Source organism: Colias croceus, chromosome 21 (assembly GCF_905220415.1).
Source record: "Colias croceus chromosome 21, ilColCroc2.1".
In the NCBI taxonomy this organism is placed as follows: Eukaryota; Metazoa; Arthropoda; class Insecta; order Lepidoptera; family Pieridae; genus Colias; species Colias croceus.
Genome location: NC_059557.1, coordinates 3188437 through 3213040, shown reverse-complemented (window position 1 = coordinate 3213040; position 24604 = coordinate 3188437). Strand labels below are relative to the sequence as shown.

The following is a 24604-nucleotide window of genomic DNA, read 5'->3' as shown; positions in this document are numbered from 1 at the left end:
AAAACATCGTGAGGAAACCGACATGTCGAAGAATTAAAAAGTTCGACGACATGTGTCATCCGCCAACACGCACTTGGCCAGCGCGGTGGATTATGGCCTGTACCCTAATAGGAGGCCCGTGTCCCAGCAGTGGGAACGTATATGGGCTGATGATGATGATGATGATTATTGACGCACTTTACCATGTTTCGTTTGTCTTTTACTATTAACGAATATGCATGTGGAATGAATTTGAGTGAATATTTATTTCAGTACTATCGAGTTCGATACCACATAGACGTTTATTTATACAGAATATTCGTAGAATCACGTAAACGTACTAAATGTTCATTTTCATGTTTTCTGAAGGAAAATAAGAGATATTTAATATAGTATGCACGTTAAATGTTTATTCTTCCTCTGCTAGTTTTATAAGTTATTAGTTTTATGACTACATAAAGAAATAATAAATATATAAACTACCTTTTTAGTTTATCAGCAGAAACCTTGCCCTAAATTTAACTAAGTATATTAATAACTATAGATAGGTAATAAATTTATTTTACCTACAATTTGAATGTGATTGACGATCTAGATATTATTATTTTGAGTTTGAAAGGAGATACACAACGAAGAACAGAATTTGAAATAGAATATTATGAAATATAAAGTATACCCTGATGTTAACAGTTATTTCCAGCTTTGTACTTTATCAGAGGCACGTGTAGAAATTGGAAATTATAACCGAGTAGCTTTCCGCCTGCGGCCTCGCCCGCTTTGTCTAAAACATAATAAATTATTTACTAAAACCTTCCTGTTCAATCACTCTATATTAAAAAAAACCCGCATCAAAATCCGTTGCGTAGTTTTAAAGATTTAAGCATACAAAGGGACATAGGCACAGAGAAAGCGACTTTGTTTTAGAAATACTATGTAGCGATGATAACTATTTAAATAAGTAAAAATTAAATCGATTAGCAAATAATTCATAATAAGATTCTCCATAGTGTTAATGGGTTAAGTTAAAATATTCTAGAAAAATTAAACTAACACGCTTCATTGATTATGAAGATTGCGGTCAATTTAAAAAGGATGTGTTGCTTAGCAAAATTAAGTACAATTAGCACTCATTATGTAATAACAAGAATTTTTAAGTCACATAATTAAAGATCGCCATTATATTTTAAGCTACTCGTAACTAGCTGCGACCCGCGGTTTCACCAGCGTGGCTCCGCTCCTGTTGGTTTAAGCGTGATAATGTATTATATAATTATTATAGCCTATAAACCTTCCTCGATAAATGGGCACCGAAAGTAGGACCTGGTTCCTGAGATTAGAGTTTTTAAACAAAAAAACTCATAAATATTTTGCAATAAAAAGTGAAGTCCCGTGTCCCCAAGTGTGCTAAGGAGCAGATGCATTTATCCATACATCTGTTTCACTGATCAGTTTCTTTAGGGACAAGTAGGTGATCAGCCTTTTGTGTTCTGATAGACCGAGACATGTTTTTTTTCGTCTCCACCGGGAATCGAATACAGGACCCCTCGGTTTTACGCTCACGCGTCAACCACTGTACCAAGGAGGCGATCAATTTTAAGGTATTTTATACTTTTTTATACTATTCCCTTGTTCTAAAAAATAGCATAATGTTACTCCGTGAAGCTTTCTAATGGTAATAATAGTTCCATGAGTTTAAGAGTTAAATCATCACAAACAAATAGATAAAATCAATTATTTTAGCTTTAAATTGTTAGTACCTATAGATGAATAAAATGTATTTATCTAATGTAGTTTCGTATCAAGAACAATCAGATATTTAATCGGCAGTTAATTATTATCTACAAAAATGCATATAACATGTTCTTTAAAACGATTTAACTTTACAACAAAACAATTACAAAAACACGAATAAGTTATTGGTTAATGCAATTTTAAAAATACATTATAAATATAAGTAGTATAATTAAGGTTAAGGAATTTGTGTTAATAACATTTCGATACATGAATAGTTTATAAATAATTGATTATTTATTACAATACTAGCTTTCCACCCGCGGCATCGCCCGCGCAGTCAAAGAAAAACCCGCATAGTTCCCGTTCCCGTGGGATTTCCGGGATAAAACCTATCCTTTCTCGGGTATCAAAATATCTCTATACCAAATTTCATGCAAATTGGTTCAGTAGTTGAGGCGTGATTGAGTAACAGACAGATAGACAGAGTTACTTTCGCATTTATAATATTATTAGTATGGAAGTATATAGGGTGCTATATTAAGACATAAAGATTAAAAATACATACATACACAGGGGCAATACTGGAACAATCTCGGTTGCACGGCGCGGCGCGGCGGTTGGAGCAATTTCAGTCTCTGTTGTTCTCTACATTGCCCCTGCTTGCCTAAGTACATCATAATTAAGGGTCTAATATTATAGCCGGCTAAAGAAATATACTCTCTAGCGGTTTATATGCGGTTACGTCAAAAAAATAATCAGTCAGTCACTTTCGAGTTTTATATATTTAGGTACATTTGTCTCCATCATTAAACGCCCTGTATAAAATAAACATATATCTTTATATATCTTTCAGACACTTAAAGGGTTTATAAACATGCAAATTGATTATCGATGATTTATTGATTTAAGTTTTTTTAAACAATAGTTTGCATATTTATTTGTCTGTTTGTAAGCATAAAACTCATATTAATTTATTTTATGTAAGTAACATTTAATATAATGAAATTTGAATAATTATTAATAATGCATAAATATTACTATTGAATCAATAATGAGTTCTTTTAATATTGTTTGTTTTTGTTAAAATATGTATCTTGCACGATTTGCTTCTATAAAAGTAAAAATGTTTCCAATGAAACAATTCTCTTTACGCAACATAAATTCTCTCTTTATAACTTGGGATTAACAAGAACCTTGTAATCTCAAGTTAAAGTTTCTTTGTCTATTTAGGTAATAGTTAATGATTAAATATAACATATAAATACAAATACATACCTATATATTTTAAACAATGACATCAATGAGCATAAATTTATGAAGTTATTTAGTCGCCCGCGCAGTCAAAGAAAAACCCGCATAGTTCCCGTTCCCGTGGGGTTTCCGGGATATGCCTATGTCCTTTCTTGGGTTTCAAACTCAAACTCAAACATTTATTTATTCAATTATGCCCGGTTCCTATATTCAACGGATCGTCATAGTATCAAAGCTACTATCCGTTTTTCTAGAACTAACTACGAGTCGTTATTACCGTTCCACAATTTTATTTCTTGACGTGCTATCGACGGACATCCGTTGGTCATAAAAATACCGAGCCCTCTTCACTCACAGATGTGCGTTTCGTTATAAGCCAAATTGAAATTAAAATAACACAAAATTCAGGACAAAATAAGTTAAATATACAGCCGAATTATAAACTTTAAGAATAAAGTTTCTTATTAATAAAGAACTAATACTAAATAACTATATATTTGTAGACATCTGCGTGATAATTTTCCTTCTAAACAACCTAATGCGTTACACAGAAAGCAAAAACGGAACGTTTTTCTCGCGCACGCGTGCATTGCTTGTCAGTTGTCAAATTATTGTCATTCATTGTTGATTGATGATTCATTGTCAAGTTTTATAATTAAAGAATAACAATACAACGACCACTGTTTATATATTTATTAAAAATGGATATTACGCCGGTAAGTACGCCTTTATATTTCTTCTTTAAAATCGTCTGCCGCTTACTTTTTGCTTCGGACACTTTTAAAGTCAAACATATATTTCTGTTACAGAAATCGAAGAAGGCTATGAGTAAAGACGAGATTGCTCAATTATTATAACCAGTAAGGAGACTAATGCTTCTACGAATAAATTAAAGGATGAATGTTGGACTTCGTTGACCAACACATTTAATGCAAAAATTGGTCAAATACCTACCAGGAAAACTTTTTATTTTCAGCCAAAAAATTCAAACATAATAAGGATGATGGACAAATATTATGAAGAAATGATTGAAATACTGAACACACAATAATTGAAATACTGAACACACAATAACTAATTAATTTTTGTATATTATTAAGCAATATATCTAGACATACGGTAGAAAAAGAATTTGTTAGGTAGTGCTAAATGTAAATCTTATGTAAAAAATGTATTTAGTTCAGAGAGCCTATTACAGCGTTAAGGAATATAATATAGAAGATGATAATCGATGGAGGGTTGTCGTGTAAGAATCACAGGACAGTTCTTTGGCATATATTATGTAGTTACATATTACTATGTAAAATTAAACTGTAATAAAGAAATAAAACTTTTATTCCATTTTATTATGTACTTTTATTTATTTTTTATTATTTACAATACAATGTTTAAAAAATTGATTTCTACATTGCAAACATAGACATACATATAAATATACTAGTGGTCCGCCCCGGCTTCGCCCTTGAAATACTGAACACACAATAACTAATTAATTTTTGTATATTATTAAGCAATATATCTAGACACACGGTAGAAAAAGAATTTGTTAGTGCTAAATGTAAATCTTATGTAAAAAATGTATTTAGTTCAGAGAGCCTATTACAGCGTTAAGGAATATAATATAGAAGATGATAATCGATGGAGGGTTGTCGCGTAAGAATCACAGGACAGTTCTTTGGCATATATTATGTAGTTACATATTACTATGTAAAATTAAACATAGTTATAAAGAAATAAAACTTTTATTCCATTTTATTATGTACTTTTATTTATTTTTTATTATTTACAATACAATGTTTAAAAAATTGATTTCTACATTGCAAACATAGACACATATATATACTAGTGGTCCGCCCCGGCTTCGCCCTTGGTACATGTTTATGTTTTCTTTCCATAATAACCATCCTCGTACTTCAAGGAACATTATAAAAAAATAATTATCGAAATCGGTCCACCCGTTCACGCGTGATGCCGTGACCAAGGGAAATAGGTCTGCCACTGATATCGATATTGTGCCTAAAGCATAGAACCTCAGCGTCAACAGTAATTGATGTTATGGAGATACCCCATGATTCCTGAAATGACAACATAAATTAGGTATGTAATAAGGTTAGACGTGTTTGGTATAATATTAATGCCTCCATTAAACTAACCTGGCTCCTTTTATTCGTACGTCTGGATAAATTTCAAGCAGTAATTGTTCAACAGATTCTTTATCAAGTCGAAATCTCAATTGAAATTCGTGAGAATCCAGGGTCGCAAAAAAATCCACTCCTTCTCTATAATATATATTCTTTCACGCCCACTATCTTCTTCCGAAATTCGATATAATATTAAACACTTCTCTATCACTATCTGAACTCCACATTTCGATATTGAAGCGGAAACAATGAAATAGTAAGAATTTAACCGCCCGAAATCGACGGGTAAACAAAATGCTATACGAATAGTAACTTTGACAGCATAATGACATTAAAAATATTTATAGGAACGCGATAAACTGTCTTCTCCATACAATATGCTTACCGTTCGTTAATAGTAACCCTCCCATCCGTCAGTAGGAAGCCGTCGGTAAGTTGCTTGACGAGACGTTTTTTATAGGAACGATTTTCGCTTACGCTTGGTTAAATAAACTACTATTCGTAACTAAAACGGATCGTTTTTCAAATATAGGAACCGGGCATTAGACTTCTTTTAGAAGCACTTTTGAAAAGTCATTACATATTTTAACATTTACCACCGATTCGGAAAACAGTATCTATGGAGAAGAACCGGCAAGAAACTCCATAGTTGCTCTTTTTAATCATGTCAGTTTTACAATTTATTAATTTAATTTTACAAAATACATAACATATACACATAATATAATCAAAATATCTCTATACCAAATTTCATGCAAATTGGTTCAGTTGTTGAGGCGTGATTGAGTTACAGACAGACAGACAGAGGTACTTTCGCATTTATAATATTATATTATTTATTATATTATATTAATATTATATAGATTGGATAGAAAAAAATCGATCATGAGGTATTCACAATTCGTACCCGCATCGTTTCACGCCAATCCAGGGCGGACGCATGACCAACTCAGCCACCCGTGATCGAATTTTTTGCCATAAAATAAAAAAAAAAAACAATATCACAACAATGAGCGCTATAAAATCAGACTAAAATATTTCCAAAACGTTATGGGAACCTTTTTGAAATCATATAAAAGTATTTTTTTTGTAAAGTGCTAAAATCGTGTTTATTCATAATCAAACGCTAAAATATCACGCAATATTTTGTCTAATATATCGTTTAATAACAATTAAGCAGAACATAATAATTATTTATCAATAATCATATTATAATAGCTTATACAGCTGTTCATTTTATATTCCTTATTTTTTTTAATCACATCTACTTTACTTATTATTTTTAAATTTTTTTCAAATCTTCTTCCTTTTCTCTGAAAAGACGACGTTTTTAGTATTCAAAAAAGAGAAAGGAGTGATATTTTTAATTTTTAAAGAAACGTTTTTTAAAAGAATAAAAAGGGAATTCTGATGTTTAGAACATATACTTTCTACAACTACAACAAACAATTTAAAATAAAACAATAGCCACCTTTATCAAAGTTGGTTTTAATTTTTCCTGTAATAATTTAAAAACGTGATTAACCCAAGCTTACAAAAACTCGAACAGTAAAACAACAAACTAAAAGCGAAAAAAACAACATCTATACATATGTTAATACGTCACAAATTGTATATAAGTAGGTATGTAAACAATTACGCGCGCTATTCAACTGTAGAACCTTTTTAATCTGTGCTTGTAAAATGAAAAGAATATTATGTCTGTGGCTCACATTAGAATGTATTTTGGGCCAGGGTTTGGCGCCTCTTGAGCTTAGTAAGTGGACATTTTCATAAAAAAAGTAGTTCATATACCTATACTTATAAAATAAATCGTATTGTTTCAACTTGGTTTCAAACGATTCGAGATATTATATTTATTTTCTTTGATTTAATTTTATAATTTGAGTTTTCCTCATTTTACTGTAATTGTCTTTAATAATACACCAGTTATATGTTTTATTGTGTACCGTCTTATATTCTAATTTTATTTAAGTAGGTATATATAAATTATGTACAGATATCGATAATCTAGAAAGGTTTTAAACAGTACTTTATATTTTTAATTTTGATATTAATTATATAGAAAAATAATCTTTATTACCTACTTATGCATTTCCTTTTTATTTTAGATATTCCTATAAGTCCGGGTATCGTCAATAATCCTTGTAAGTAACGTCAATTATTTCATATAACAAAATAGTATTTACAATCCAATTTTATTTTAAAAGTCATTTTTCAATTTACATGCTGTTATACCACTAAAATCTTTAGACAGGGTTTATCTTTACTCGCCGGTTATCTTTAATCTGGTTTTGTCGTATTTCACATAGACAACTATTAAAGTGACAGAACCCTGGTTTAAAGTTAGACTGTGTTTAAATTGTTTTGTGGTTTTACCAATGATGTTTAAGTCTAATGATTTTATTATTTATTTGTCGTTTCTGATATATTATTTGGTGATACTTTTTAATTCCAGCTATACCGATACCAAACTTACCGTCTGGAGTGACATTGGATAGGAATCTTATTCCAGGGAACTTAGTTGATCTTATCAGAGGTGGTTCTGGTTCTGAAGATGGTGCTGCTGGTAAGCTAACTTGCAATAATTATATGATACGACTAGCTGCGCTCCGCGTGTTCACCCTTTGGCTCCGCTCTAAATGGCCTAAGTGATGATATATCCTACAGCCTTCCTCGATAAATGGACTATCTAACACCGAAATAATTTTTCAAATTCCTGAGATTTGCGCGTTCAAACAAACAAACAAACTCTTCACCTTTATAATATTAGTATAGATATATTTTGTCTCGAACGGTACATCATCACAACATCGTGAGGAATCCGACATGTCTTAGAATCAAAAGGTCGACATGTGACATACGCCAACCCACACTTGGCCAGCGTGGTGGATTTTAGCCTGTACCCTCATGGGAGGCCCGTATCCCAGCAGTGGGAACGTAAAGGGGCTGATGATGATGATGATATATTTTGTTTTATTTAAACCATAATTTTTTAAATTGGTGTGGACATTTTACAAAATATTCGATGTGACGCTATAATGTATTAATTTAAAATGGAAGTGTAATAAAAAATGAAGATTTTTGAGAGAGTAGCAATAACAAAAATTATTCAATAAATAAATACGAGTTAACGCGCTAGCTCTACAATTTTCAGCTCTCGAATTTTATCCTATTATTATAATATTATTTTATTTTCTATTAATATAATTCACTTATCTATATTACGCTAGATTACTTCATGTAAAACCTGCATTCACATGATAATATACATATAAATAATAATTATTTTAGACGAATACGAAGAAGGCATAGAAAGACCGTGCAGAGTCTTCGATCTGAACTGCATCAGACGATATTTCTCCACCCATGGGAAGTGCAAAGAGGTCTATGGGCCTGTCCCAGATCCATTGTATAGAGCACAGTCAACAGATCATCTTCCTAGATTGAATATATCTTACACTGGCTATGATATAACCTATAGAGGAGAAAATGGCCTGATTGAGGAGTTTTAGTAAGTATATGCCTGCACATATTCATTAGTAAAGTTTGTACTTGTTATTTAGTTTGCATTCGTTTTTTTAGGTTAGGTATGATTTGAAAACGATGTAGGTACATTTTTATTATTTAACTAGCTTCCGCCCGCGACTCCGTCCGCGCGGATGTCGGTCTTCGCGTGGATGATTTATTTCTCCATTTTGAGTAACTCTGACAATGACATCTTATAAATATCTATTATAAAGACCAAATACGGCTCGACCTATAATAATACGCAACTTGTGTTCGCGGTTCTAGAGAAACGTCTATGGATAAAACTGAAAAATTAAGATAATTTTTTTTCTACGAATTTTTCCAGGATAAAAAGTATCCTGTTTTACGCCCAGGATAATAAGGTATAATTATACCAAGTTTCATCGACATCGAACCGTTAGTTTTCACGTGATGTCTTCACATACAGACAGACAGACAGACAGACAGACAAAAATTTTTTTAATCACATATTTGGGTTTGGTATCGATCCAGTAACACCCCCTGCTATTTATTTTTTCAATATTTTCAATGTACAGAATTGACCCTTCTACAGATTTATTATAATATGTATAGAATAGATAATCTCCTAGTAAAATACATAAGAACGGATATTTGTAGTGTTCATATTATCTAAGGTTACATTAAAAAGCAATAGTAAATAATATAGGAACATACAGAGTTATTAAATCTCACATATTATTGGTATTTGTTATTATTCGATGTATAAAACTGATACTAACTTCTGTTTATTTTTTTTTAAATTTAAAGACGCTCGTGCAATATTCATTCGGTAAATCATTGCATCTGAATTATGATGATCGTGATGTATTCTTGCGTTATAAATAATAATTGTTAATAATGAATAACTTGTTAAATAATTAATGTTCAATTTTATACTTCAGTCGGAAATAATTAGGAGTACTATTATCGTAACTTTACTGGTTAATCTAAGTGGGTTATGATTTTATTGTTCAATTAAAGTCATTATCATATGATTGTAGTATAATGGCATGTTAATGTATTTAATATTTATACACCACAATTTTAAAATTATTAAGTTGTAATACCTTAATAATTCTACTAGCAATAATCATACTGTTAGTTTAATCGTTAGTTTATGTTGTTGCTATAAGTTCATTTTCAACATTTCAGTAGATAATTTCAGTAGGTAAACATTTCTATAGTTAATAGTAGTGTACGGTCTACACAATTGTATTTTGTAACCGAAGTTCCCAAAACACCTGAATTTTCTTTTCCTAGCTATTTTTTAGTCATTTCTCGACATACTGAGATAATTTTGTATTTTTTTTCAGTATTAACAAAAAGACGGACAGACTCTTACTAGCTCTTCAGCTGCGTAATTTCAATGTTCTGATTAATAAGTTCTACTTAAGGTTTCAACGACGAGGTAGAGAGCCGGTGGTAAGGTCGACCACTCTGAACGCTACGTACTGTAAGTCCTTTTAACCTACTATTATTTCAAATCGAAAGATTGTGAGGAATAAAATAAAGAAAAATAAAATAAAGGATGGATGTTTGTCTTACCTAATATGTATATCAAACAAACATAGAGCTAGAGCAATGAAGAGCGTTCTTTCGTGATCTTTTAGGGTAAACGAAAACTCGTATTCATTGTTGTTCAGTATTAGAACATTGCAAAGAATCTTTTTTGAAATATAAGTATAAGAACCAATATAAATTATTTCGTGTTTTTAATTTTATAAATAACTAGCTTTCCACCCGCGGCATCGCCCGCGCGTCCTCCGTGTCCTTTCTCGGATATCAAAATATCTCTATACCAAATTTCATGCAAATTGGTACAGTAGTTAAGGCGTGATTGAGTAACAGACAGACAGACAGACAGAGTTACTTTCGCATTTATAATATTAGTATGGATATACTGAAATACAATTTGTATGACGAAAAAATATTATTTCTTTTTTATTGCAGCGGCAATGACATTGACCATACTGATACCGAACTTGAAGGATCTACAATTTGACAAAAGTGAAGTATTTACATTCATCGAAGACGCAAGTCCGCCGTTTACAATTGATCCAACTATATTTTTAACTCTAGGTACTAGTATAGTATTATATTATCTGAGCTTTAGGTAATCCATTTCTTTGAATACTATGAGCAATTTTTATATGCACAATAACTCTTATAGACTATACTATAGATAAATTCAAGAAATACAGTTAATATTTATTATATGCACCATTATGCTATTCATATTAATTAGTGCATAATTATTATTTTGGTCGTTTCCTTGGTACAGTGGTTGACGCGTGAGCGTTCAGTGTAGATGGATGGGTGGGTTCGATTGGAACTTCACTTCACTTTTTTAAATAATTCTTTTCACAATGTAACGAAGATCAATTATTACTTAGATATCTAAACAGTTGAAACCCATTTTGAACGGCCTGATGTCAGGCAAATTGTTTATATCATTACAATGTTATATTAGTCCGCTCTGCAACAAGCAAAAAACAAAATTTTTTCACGCCTTTAAAAAATTAGTGTACAATGTACATAGATAAAAAATAGTACGAGATTTTTTTAAATATTTTTTTTTTCAGATCCTACAGTTCTACAAGCTTTAACCGAGTTTCTATTGGCGGTTCCCATAAACGAACAGGAAGGCTTCTTCAAAGAATCAATTTACTATGTAACGAGTTATATTCAGTACGCAATTTGTGACTTTGGATATAAGCTCTTTTAGCTAAATTAATAAAATCATATTCGCTTTCCTTTTAATACGCTTTTCTTTCACCTGTATATTTGTAACCTTCTAAGGCTTCTTTAGACTCGAATTTGATCCATTTTAAACGGACAGATTTATTTCAAATTAAATACATATCAAGGACATTAAAATAATTGCATGAGTAGGAGTTATTTTAAACTATTCATTATTTATATTTATCAGTAAGGAGACATATTGATGATATGAAGTTAAAATAAACATAAACGGTAAACATTATTCTGATTCATCGTTTAACCTTTTTCTAAGCCTTTTTCTCATCTATAAAACATTATTTTTTATTGATTCTTGACATTATAATCGCGCTGATCAAGAGCGGATTGACAGAAAAAGTTCTGCTTTCTTAATACTTTTGTTATTAATTATTATTGTCATAACACATAATACTTTTTATATTTAAATCGTGAAATGTAATTTTTTATGTACTTATAGATAATTAATAACATGTTTATTACCAGATGTCTCGATTATTGCTAAAATCAACAACATGGAATCAATTTACTATCGCTAAGGTTATCAACTTTGTGTGTCTTAAGTTCAAAGTTATTATCATTTATTGCATTGCTATAATATGTTTTTGTACATTGAAAATAATTCCACAACGTGGGATTAAAAAAAACATTATGTTTAATTATTTTTGAATGAAAGTTATTTATACTTGTTAAAATTATAGTTAGATGTAGCAATTAATAAAATATTTTTTATGACAAATCGTCGCAGTTTTGTAACGTTTATCCTAAATGAAGAACTTTTTATTAGTTAAACGATTTATATTCTTAATAAATATTTTAAAAATGATGTCAAAATATTATAGAACTGTTTAAAAATATTTTGATAAAAATTAAGAAAAGTTAAACTTCATTTTTCTTAATAAAATCCATAGAGAAACGTAAATCCTGCTAACTTAAAAAAAAGTTAACTTTCATAAAAATTATCTCAATAAAAATAAATTATATTCGGAACAGGAAACTTAATATTAAAATTTAATTCGAAAATCAAAATCAACTTAAAAGTGCGTCGTTCAAAATATTATGTCTTTCCATAAAATATAAACTATTTAAGAACAATTAAAAAACCACTTACCAACAATAAATAATTGAGCAATTTATGTAATAACAAACCACAATGCTTAACACAAAAGACTACTGCGGAATTACGTCAACGAAAAGTTTTCAGGAAGTCGTAAGAAAATTCGCGCGCAACCCTGAGCACATCCGCACTCGCGAAGGATCGCGGTCAACTGAACCTATTCCTCAGCTTGTCTCCGCTTTCATGGAATGAACTGAAAGCTTTGTCACACCAATATAACGACGTATGTCACACACACCACACAAGCTACTTCCTACCCTGTCACGTGATAACAGAGTTCGAAATCGGACAATAGAAAATTTGTTTTTAAAGTATTCCGCTGTTTGTTTGGGAGGGTCGCAGAGGCGGGAATGAGTGTGTTGAAAAAAAAAATAAGCCAACCACGTCTCAGTGAGTTAAGGCTCCATGGGCGGGTTTTCAGTGAATATCTTTAATTAAAACAGGAACTTCCTGGAGTAACAGTGTAATGAATTGAAGTTGCCAGGAAAAAGTGGAAAACTGTTCGCCAGGACATGAAAAGCGTAATGAAAAAGCCCGTTGAAAGTTGCCAGGATACTCTTATTAATTAATATAGAGTGGCTTGCGTTGCTCTCCAAAATGCATCTTGTATTAGCTAAATTATATTAAAGTGACCAAACACGTTTGCTTTGCTTTTGACGTCCTCAGATTGCATAAAATAAATTGATAGAAATGTGATTAAAACTGTACGAATGTCTCGAGTTTTACTTGTAAGGAAGTAGTTATATTAATTAATTAATTTGTACTGACGAAAATGTAATTTTCGATTAAAACTTTCATTAGTGTAAGGTAAACTTCAATAGCTATTTCGTTTGGCGGTGCTTTTAAACATGTCTTCATAATCACTAATTTCAACGATTAAAATTTTGCAATATTAATAATTTATGTCAAACAACATAAATAATAATTGATTCACACATACTTGACTCCCTGTTATTTTAAAAGAGCCGTTTATCTATGTTTATTGGAATGTTTAGTCAACAATATATTTTTATGTAACTTGAAGATTACATTAAAACGTGTCGCATTGGATTCATAACAAAAACAATAATATTTTGTAGAAAAATTTACGCAACATATCAATAACTGTACAAATTGTCTAATCACATTAAAGTTAGAATGACACAAACTGCTTTTAAGTTAATTAAATGTTGTCGAAGTAATGTCATCACTTAAGTAATAATTTATTTTATCAAAAATACAAGTAAAAGATTTATATTCTGATAAAAATGTAATGTTATTTTTCAAGGGCTATTGACTACAAAACCTCTTATTCCGATTGTCATATCCATCTGAAATCAATCTCATATAATAAATCAGTTGACAATTGAATTATGAAATCACGTTACATCTCGCTCTGTGAAGGCGTGGCTTGTCAAAGCGCATGCGTCGTTCACAATCTTAAGAAAAGCTAGATTCGTCTTAAACTCTATTGTACTTAACTTTGTTCAAGTATGAAGTGTTGTAGAACTTTATATCAGATGCACTATGTTTATATACTTTAGGAAGTCTTTGGGTTTCTTTTTAATAAACTGTTTGGATAACTTGTTGACTAATGACTAGTTTAAGATGTTTTTCCTAAATTTACCTAAGTGGTAGGAAAAAACGCAGCGCGTCTGTATATTTTGCATCAAATTTGTTGCGTTCGGCGATATCTTTTAGCACTACAGTTATAAATCGTAGAAATAGGCTTTAGAATAATTATATGAATTCTATTCCGTCATATTAATATACCTAATATCTATTAGGATAATGAGAAAAGTTTCCAAAACAAACATTTTATTAAAAGCACACCACGTGAATACTCTTTGAGAAAGTATTTACGTTTTATGAAAGTATTCATTTCCTATTTCCTAAACGCTATTTGAAACTAAAACGTTGTGTTATTTATTAAAACTAAGTTTCAACATCTTCAAATCCATTACCAATTTACAAGTAGATACCGTGAAAAGACTACTCCATCTTGCAAATTGTATTTCGTTCCCTAAAAGAGAAAGCACCTAGACGTGCATTCGATGTATTCAAAGGCAGTTTCGAGAATATTCAATATATTTCGTTAGATGTGCATGCACGTCCGCTCATCACGGAGTTCAGTCACGCACTGCCGCTTCGTTGCATGCAGTTCGGCGCGAGGTGGCGCTGTCAATTTGCGCGGTAACACTTTTTGGCGCCCAACGTGGGACCAAGTTTCTTCGGTGCACGTTAATATATACGTGAGCTGTGAAAAATTTATCGTCCCGCCTTTCAATCGGAAGTGTTAGCTTTAGTTGCATTTCAATAAACAGTTCTGGGTAACTTTAAAGTCTTTATTCAGCTATGGTCGATATAGTCTTAAATCAAAATTGCAAGGAAAAGAGGTCTTATAATGTGGTCGATTCAAAAAGTTCAATAAGAAAAACTCAATTAATAAAAGGTATGTTACCTATGCTTACCCGCGCATCAAAAAACTAAACTAACTAAAAAGTAAAAACATAACAAAATCATCTTGGAAACAAACAAGTGACAATGATAATAATCATCAGTATTGTAATCAATAGGAGAATTTGTCCACATCTCAACTTTAGTGTGTAGATATCTATAAGAAATGATCGCTCTACATATCGCTCTATATTTTTATTATGCCAATGTGACGTAGCTTATAATACTTGAATACCACATTCTCCTTCAAAACACTCATTCCACGATGACCGTCAAAACTACACTGGCTTTACCAGTAATTCTCTCCGCTAGTCGATTCATATTTCCCGGGCTGTAAAACCACAAACGTTTGAGTATCAAAGGTTCTCCCCGGGGAGACGGTTTGCGCCGATTAACATCCAGTCCGTTTGATGTATTCATACCTCAGGAAGTTATACAGTAAAAGTGCTCTTATTTTATAGCCAGTTAAGCATTAGGGAGGTATTTTTATATTTGAAAGGAGATGAGATGATGTTTAGCTGTGTATCCGTATATAAGCGATATTGAAACGATGTTATAATCAATGTATGCGTAAAAAATATGTGCAATAAAACTATTTGGGGGCACGGTAGTGCCCCCGCCAAGACGAGCCAAGCGAACAAGCACGGGCACTACCTACCTTTTCTCGAAGCGCTTCGACGTTTTTTTGAACCCTCATAACTTGGGTTTGGATTATGCTAGATCAACAAATTTTTCGGGATATATTGTCAATAGCGGACTTATTGAAAATATTAAGTTTTAATTACATTAGCTTTTATACTTCAGACTTTATTTATATCTAAAAAACGCTAATTTCGTCACTGACTCACTGATGATCATCAAAATTCTTAAGGTATTTCCTAATGTCCTAGAAAGCTGAAATTTTGTATGTAAGCTAGTATTAGCACACAAACAACAAAAAAATTATAAAACTTGTAACTTTCATCCCCCAACCCCTTAAACTAGGGGATGGGAGTTTGTATGAGACCTGTAATTTTAAATTAAATTTTGATGACGCTAGAGGTCTAATCTAACAATCTAAAACTTGGTTCCCCTAGATATATATATGTATAGGTACTCCTTGTTAAAAAAAAAATTAAAACTTTAATCGACATACTTATAAAATTTTGTTACAAACAACTTACAAAAAGAAATGAAATCCCACCAAAAACATTTTCATGTAAAATGTTGCCAAGACGAGCCCATATGACTCGCACTGTCAAAAAGTTATCAGATCTCATGTAGAGCGAAGCTTCTAACACTACACGCCCTAACTCTACAAGGCCTAACTTCACAAACTCTACACCTTAGTCAAAATATGTGGCTTGGCCGTTCGTTACTACAAGAACTATTGTATAACACAAAAGTAATGCACAGTGAATTAATTTTTCACCTTACGCCGATGTGAATGTAGCGAAATGGCCAAGCCACATATTTTGACTAAGGTGTAGAGTTTGTGAAGTTAGGCCTTGTAGAGTTAGGGCGTGTAGTGTTAGAAGCTTCGCTCTACATGAGATCTGATAACTTTTTGACAGTGCGAGTCATATGGGCTCGTCTTGGCAACATTTTACATGAAAATGTTTTTGGTGGGATTTAATTAACAGATTTACTTTTAAAGTGCAGCTACAAGCATCTATCTTATCTATCTCACTATTCTTATTCTCAAAAGAAAAATGAAAATAAAATGTGGCTCCCCTCGCCTGGGGTATGTCCCTTTAATAAATTAAGAAACTGCTAAAAATCGCTCTCCGCTGCAAGAAAAATAGAAAACATTTACATGCCTAACTTATAAAAAAAACGATACAAAGTGTGATAAAACCTCGTATATTAATTTATTGTGAATTATTACTTCGAAAATTACATACTTACAATATATTCTCAATAAAAAATATTTTTTTGTCTAATTAAAATTCGCTTCCTTAAAACATCTATTTCGCTCTACCAACAATCTAACAACCCCCCGATCTCTAATTACACTGTCACAAAAACAATTTCCACAATTCGCAATATATTTACTGAGATAAGAGCAAGTTCATTGGCTAATTGAATTGAAACTTCTCGTTAAGGTACGTCGCGTCGCCCTCAGGCAACTTTGAAAAATTCCCCACTAGTTTGTTTTACTGTAACTTAATAAAACCTTTAGGATAAGTTAGGAATCAACTTTGAAAACATCGGTCCACGTCGCGTCTGAAAATGTTTGTCTTATTTGTTTTGAGGAAATTATTCTTTGTCATATTTTTTATGATTTGGTCATTTCAATGTTATTAAAGAATAATAAGACTGTTGAATAATCTAATTATTATGTTATTTCAGTTGTGTACATGTTCATAATAATTTATTCTGCATCTTATAAATCACGTCACAAGATGATATGTTGCTACGTCAAGGTACCTAATATTATTATAATCCAAAAGAAAATAAACAGTATATATCTTCATATAACCAAAACCAACATAACCTTAATGTTTATTTCGTCTCCACTTCATTAATTCGACATCACATTATAAATACTATTCTGATTCGGAAAAGCAAATCCCCAAAGCTGATTAAAACCGCGTTCAAAGCCTCTCGATGGAAGAGAAAAACAAAATTCGAGATGCACCATTAATTCCTGACTTCTTTCGAGTCATGTCCTCTTGAATATTAGAAATTGAACCTTATCGTCAGGTCATATAGTTGAAATTTGCATGAGAGAGTAGTGAAAGTTTTTTTTTTTTAATTTGATAAATCCACAGTCACCGCATTAGCGTTCTCAGTTAATCTACTTACCATTTCTACACAAACAAACAAAGTTGGCGAAGTTTTATTTTGTTCCGTTTATTTACACTTTTGCTCTCGTCTAATGGTACTTTTTAATTCCTTACTTGTTGAACTTTAGCGTAGATTATATAAATTTTACAATGCTTCTAGCATCAGATTGTTTTTATAATAAAACGTTATCTTTGGCTATCGATTAATTATTATCGATAAAAATGGCTTCTGTTTATTTCTTTTTCTTAATACCTATAAATCTATTTTAAGATAAAATTTAATTTAAACTTTTTAATACAGATAAGTTATATTAGCTGCTGGTTGTAGATAATTATAAACTTGTAAAACTTAGTAAAATCTGCGCCCCAGCTTCGATCGTATCAAATCAAAGAAACTACATTTCATGAATTTTATTTCTACCAAGGCGCTGCAGTTTCCACGTTAAATAAATTTTTAATGCTCTTAGTAAGTATGTATTATTCATTGTCTGATATTTTATATTTTTAAGAGCAATTAATTTTGCTGTTATATCGAGTACATATTTATAAATATTTAAGGGTTAAAAACACTGGTATTTTTGTTAAAAATATTTTTTATTACAAATATTTTTATAAAATCACAAAGGGTAAGGTTTTACCAGTACAGGCATAGAACCTCATTTGTAGTGAATTAAATTAAAAAAAAAACAAGCAAGCAGCCGAGCGTGAAAATTCCAAATTCAAATCAGATCGTGAGCGGAGTGCGAAGCGCGTAGACGTGCTACAAGCATTTATTCCGTTACGAGTCTATTCCAAATGCTAAATACATTTACGAAAACGAGACTATTGCGAATGGTTTGTATAATTTGCTCTTGGAGCGAATTTTGATTAGTTCTAAGTATGATGAAAGGAAAACTTCAGATGGTTACATAAAATCGTCAACGTATAGGTACGCTCACTAATGAACTAAGATATTTTTTTAAAGAATTGGTCACATATTAAATTGTTATAAAATCTAGTAGGTAGTTGGCACTGCATGGAAAACTGTAAACTTAAAATTGTTATTTTATCGCCATTGTTAAAAATCTTTTTTTTTTATTAAGATTCATCTGACATTGCTATCACAAGAACGATGCAATTGCGTCTTCAAACCAACTTAAACATGTAAGTACTCAAAGTACACCCTCCTTCCGGCAAAGCTACATAAAAATATACCAAGGTAGCTACGAAGGTCTAAATGTATTACATTTCTGTTCCCATTATGTTCAGAACATTCATCCAAGTCGTTATTAAGATATGTTGAAACGTATAATTTGCTTTTAAGATGTACCACGATTCTTTACAGACCGACCAGTGTGACAAGACCTCTGCAACTACCAAATGCTAAGTACAAACTACCAAGACCAGGGGTCAACTGAAAATGGTCGCTGGATGAATAATGATCCAGAGAAATGCTCGACTATTTTTCATATTCTAAACGTTTTGCTCATTAGGTGTATGGTAGTAACAATGTTACTTTATTTATTGCAATGTTTTTATTGTATTGAAATATTTTTCTGAATTGATAGAAGGTAAGGAAATGTTATTGCATGATGAAAAAATAAATTATAAGAAATATTATTAGTACCCTTAACCCTTAAAACTATATTATACAATTAGGTAATTGTATGTGTTTTAATGAATCACAAACACATTCGTCCTTAAATCTCTATCTATAACACGAATTTCCGTAGAGCATAGAGCAACTTCTTAATTATTTAAATTTAAAGGTGATCACAGTAACTTTTACCGACCTTTCGTATTATACTAATATTATCTCAATTTAAAGTGGAAAATTCATACGAAATTTTAACTTACGTACGTTTGTATGCATAACTTGTTTACACTTCCTGACAAATAATATAAAATATAACACTTTTTGATCCCAGCGAAGATTCTCAAGTCATATTTTTCTTCCTATCTCAGTGAGTCCCTAATTATTGCAATTCAACGTCCAATATAACGTCACATTCCCAAACTCGCTGGACCAACTCATTGGACGCCTCAGCTGCTATGTGTTGCGATTGTAATCGGTTACAAGTATATAGAGATACTAGAAGTGACAAAATAGTATTTATTTATTCACACAGGATAAAATAATAATAAGCACATTTACCACGAGGCACGAAGCTATTCTTCCTTGATACAGTAATTCGTACAGTGTGTTTATTGTGTTAAATATTAGGAATTAAAAATGTTACCTACAAATAGATTGTTTAAGCCTGACTTCTAATTTGGTTTGCTAATGACTAAAAGATTATTTTTGATTATTCTTTGGTTATCGGAAAGATAGCTTTTTATGATTTCCAATACACATTCATTCAAAGTAACTCGACTTTATGTTGTTGACAATATTTTAGTGAATCAAAATCGTACGACCATTTTCTTTACAATTCAATTTAGAACTTCTGTCCTTTGATGCGAATACCGTTTGCTTCGCAGCGCAAAAAAGTAAAAGAAAATCAAATTTTAACATCTTTACCACTTCCAGTAACATACATCTCTGTACACAAAACAGTTAGGACCAGTTCAATACGGTTGCGACGAACTCGCGAGACATGTGACAGAAGTTTCTGTAGACTAGGATGTCCTCCATTTGCCAACTGTCCATGTTATGCCGGAAACTTTCTGTTTAGTTATGAATACCCGTAGGTTTAGTGGTTGAGAATGGACCTGGGAGCTTATTCTCAAATAAGGTACCTTCAAATAGAAACATTGAAGTCATTCAACAAGCAGTCGTGGCATATAAGTGGCAATAGTACATATTAATATACTTACATTGTCATAGCATAAAAATAACCTTAAATAAGTATAACATAAAAATAACCTACCATAGCATACAAATAACCAGAAATTACGATATTTACAAACGCGTGAGTAACATTATTAGGTATGTTACTCACGCGTTTGTAAATGAACGAAAAAAAAACTGAGGTATTCCTCAGTTTTTTTTTAATAAAATGAAAGCTTTTAATACCAAGAGTACGACTTTTAAACAAAATTCAATCTCAAAAGTATTATTGAATCCTTATTGCTCCTGTAAATTCAAAACTTCGCATTAGAAATTTAAGAAGGCTTTATCGCTTCGAGCATTGAGCAAGAAACATTAGAGCGATACTCTGCAATATCTGTATTATATTCCACGTCTTTGTCTCAAAGGAGATCTGGAATATCTAATTTAATTATGCATTTCAAACTTGTCTGAAGCGCGATCTGTTTCGATATTGCTGGAGTAACCTTAGGGCGTCGGAAACCTAAGTTTGAACGAGCTTTTTGAAACTATTTTACGTGATTAGATTGTTTTTTTTTATATTATTTTAAATTGGCAAAACTATTTGTTTTAGCATCAACATCGACATTTTTTGCATCTCCTTACGTAAATTTTTAGTATTTGTGTTTAATTCAATTGAAACCAGTTTGTTATTATGTTGGTAATAATAGTATCCAACGACTTAATGATTATACCACAAAGTCCTAGGTTCGATTGACGACGAAGGTATGTAATGAGATTCTTGATATGCCTGAGTTAAAGATGTTGATAACCTATCTACGTGAAAACGACCGCCATACGTAGCAAGGTGCATTTGCCTCGTAACGAAAATAGGTCACTTTCATTTTGGTTAATATAAATATTCAAAGCTTATTAAACTACACTTAAAAAAAACACTTAATAAATTCTCCTTGGCAGATCCCTTTCATTTATCTCGCTCTAAGTTTAAAAAGTAATACTGCAGCTTATTGACCAAAAATTGTAAAGAAAATCACAAACAACACGCACACATTCACACACACACTTTCACTCACACTTGTACTCATTCATATATTGTTACCTTTTTATTTAGCTATAATTATATAATATAATAATATAGGGTTTGTAATTGTTAATATCTTATCTTTACTTTGCTCACTAACAGTATTATGATTGTTATTGGTGTACCTTTTAATTGGCGTATTGAAATGTTAATGTTATATCTAGTGTAAGATTAGCTGTAAGGTACCTGTACATAAATAAATAAATAATAAATAAATAAAACATTTGATACGTACATATAGTACATACAATGTGACCGCCTCCTTGGTACAGTGGTTGACGCGTGACCGAGGGGTCCTGGGTTCGATTCCCGGTGGAGACGAAGAAAAAAACAATGTCTCGGTCTGGCAGGACACAGAAGGCTGATCATCTACTTGTCCCTAAAGAAAATTGATCAGTGAAACAGATGTATAATGCATCTGCCCCTTACCCCACTAGGGGACATGGGACTTCACTTATATAATGTTCATTTTATAAATACTAGACAGGAGAATTTCGATGGCATCTAAAAAATAAAATGATCCCAAAAATATTGAAAAAAGAACTTATGAATTGTAACTGAACACATACCATAGTCATAAATCCTCAAAATACCAACATTTATCAGTAGAAAGACAGTGTCCTGTTTTTCACAGGAACGGGTATGGCCTGTCGTGACTTTTATACCAAAATGTCTTACAAATTCGAGGTTCGTTTGAATGGATGGCGAGCACTTTATGCTATACGTCATGTCTGAATTTTTCATTCCACTTTCGCTGTTAAGATTTTCCGCCAGATGGTGGGATGATTTTTAATATTGCACCTTTGGCGCTAATGTTTCATAATGTTAAAAATTTAAGTTTTGTTCACATGATAGGTACTACATATTGTTTTCGTTTGCGTATTGCAATTATTATGATTAAGCTGGATTTCTGTTGCTATCTATCATCTATTTATGATATAACAAAAATAAAATTTTGTCTTGTGACGCTTTGAAAGTGTCGTATCGTATCGCTTTGAAATAAAATACATCCTTATTAAACCATCCGACAACCACACGACACATCGTATCGTACCCGTATCGTGGTCGTATCGCAACCGTATCGTAATTCGTAACATAAACCTATCACCGGTTCGCGTGAACCGCTCACATTGTTGATGCGATGATGCTATCTCCTTCGCGTGTGAACGCTAACGAGGCTGTTGAAACTTACCCCTTACTGATTTGCATTATGATTTCTGTTACTTATTGATGGGTTGGTAATTTAACTTCTTTTAAACGTATTTCGAATTGGATGTGGCGGTGCGCGATGTAGATGACGTCATTTTATGAGGGAGACAAATGAAGTGGGTCAGAAAATATTTTCAAAATACTTTTATATTATTTTCAACTCCTGAAATACCTACCTAGTAAGTATAACAATATTGTAAAACATACCCTTGATCATTGCATAATCTTAAAAACTCTAAGCAAAGCAAAACTTGAAGACAAAATGTTACATCTAGAATTATTTAGATAATTTTGACAAATTTCAGTTTTAGTTTCGAAAAATAATTGAGTTAGCTTCCAAAATAATTGTTTATTTCTCGTATAGTCTTACGTATTTTCTCTATCTTACATGCAAATTGTGGGGCGGAAAAGTTGAGTTGTTATGTTGCTCTTCCTGAAGCAATGTTTAAAAAATCACCTTTAAAAAGATTAAAACTAGCCTATATAGTATATGTGATTGGATTATCTGCTGATCTGACTCTAAATCAGTAACACACAGTCGGAAAAGACTATTGGAATTTGGAATTGAAATGCAAAATCAATACTCGTTGCGACAGACAGACGTCACTCTCGCCTGAATGCTCCTTAGTTTAGGAGTTGGGGCATAAAAAAAATAATATTATTTGCTGAATGAGATATGGTGTAAAAATCCTTTTAAGTGATGGAAAAAAGACCATGAACCGTCCAGCTTTCATATTGCAAGAGGAATCTTAACCAAACCAAACCAAATTGATTAAATGCATTTCAAATGTGCTTCTAAAACCAGTCTAATTGAATGAACAAATTTTTGAATCTGAATTTGAGCAATATATTTATAATGATTTAATTAAGAGTCCAAAAATTTGAAGATTCTACGGTTATGGTTGAAACAAACGAAATAAAGAACATGTACCGACACAAGTGATACTCGGAAGTTAAAGAATTAATTTTAAAATGTTTGTCTATTGATCTATTTAATGTTTATCTCAACTAATATTCGATGGTTGGATTAATTCTTATAGGTCGTTTACTTGCAGCTGATACTACACGGAGTAATTAACTTGTTTTGTTGTTATTACGTAAAATCTACATAAAAAGTTAATTAGAATTATTCAAGGCAGCAACTCTCAAACTATTGGAACCAGCTTGGTATTTTAGGGCTATATAAAATTCGTACACAATAAAGTCAATCGTTAAACTGTGGAGAATAGGGAAATAAATTTTTTATCAGCCTACCCTCATGGCGAACTATCAATGTTTTGTTGTTGCTTATTTTTATGTGAACTATGAATACGTAAACATTTTAGACTGGCAATATTGTGCGATATTGCGTTATGACATTTTTGACATCGACGTTTTTAGGGTTCTGTAACTGGGAAGGTGTTAATGGGAGTTGTCTGTTTGTCTGTTTGGGTGTTAAAGCTACTCTAAAAGAAGAGGAAGAAGACAGATTATATTTTAATTCATTGACATATCTTTTTAGAATGCCTTAGCTAGATTAAATTGTCTTTTAAGTTATGGATTGCAAACATGCAAAACATACAAACACATGCAAGCAATGCATAGGTATATATTATCTATTCTATTCGATATCGTTCATAAGAAAGTAAGTTACTAAATGTCAAAAAGGTCACAGAGTAAGATTGTCAAAACTAAATCCGAACTAGGATCTATTAGCCGGAGTGGCCAAGCCGTCGCTACAGCCCGGCGGACCGGAAGTGACGTCACGGATGCACTCCCCACCGGAACCAGTCTAAAAGCCTTTGCCTGCATTTATCTACCAGCTAAAATCGATACCGCTAACTTGCTTTATAAACATGTGGTGAAAATAAACAGGCTTTTGGAATTAGGGTG

General features: G+C 31.8%; 2 protein-coding genes across 2 annotated transcripts in view; one reads left to right on the top strand and one right to left on the bottom strand.

Moving 5' to 3' along the window:
* The window catches only part of LOC123701415 (carbonic anhydrase-related protein 10), a 47343-nt gene extending 34688 nt beyond the window's left edge, over positions 1-12655 (bottom strand). Inside the window, exon 1 of the mRNA XM_045648889.1 lies at positions 12484-12655. The gene's annotated coding sequence lies outside the window, so the exon portion shown is untranslated. The remainder of the gene's footprint in view (positions 1-12483) is intronic.
* On the top strand, positions 6729-11396 carry LOC123701416 (fibrohexamerin-like). The gene is made up of 7 exons (XM_045648891.1): positions 6729-6861; positions 7217-7252; positions 7564-7674; positions 8400-8619; positions 9950-10089; positions 10587-10715; positions 11219-11396. Exons 1-7 carry the CDS (start codon positions 6789-6791, stop codon positions 11359-11361), a joined length of 852 nt encoding a protein of 283 aa, XP_045504847.1. The 5' UTR covers positions 6729-6788; the 3' UTR covers positions 11362-11396.
* Positions 12656-24604: the final 11949 nt, after the last annotated feature.

Coding starts and splice junctions, on each gene's coding strand:
- LOC123701416 (XM_045648891.1), top strand. CDS start 6,789: ATGAAAAGAATATTATGTCTGTGGCTCACATTAGAATGTATTTTGGGC. Junction 7,253..7,563: donor GGGTATCGTCAATAATCCTT/GTAAGTAACGTC, acceptor TTTTAATTCCAG/CTATACCGATACCAAACTTA. Junction 10,716..11,218: donor AACTATATTTTTAACTCTAG/GTACTAGTATAG, acceptor TTTTTTTTTCAG/ATCCTACAGTTCTACAAGCT.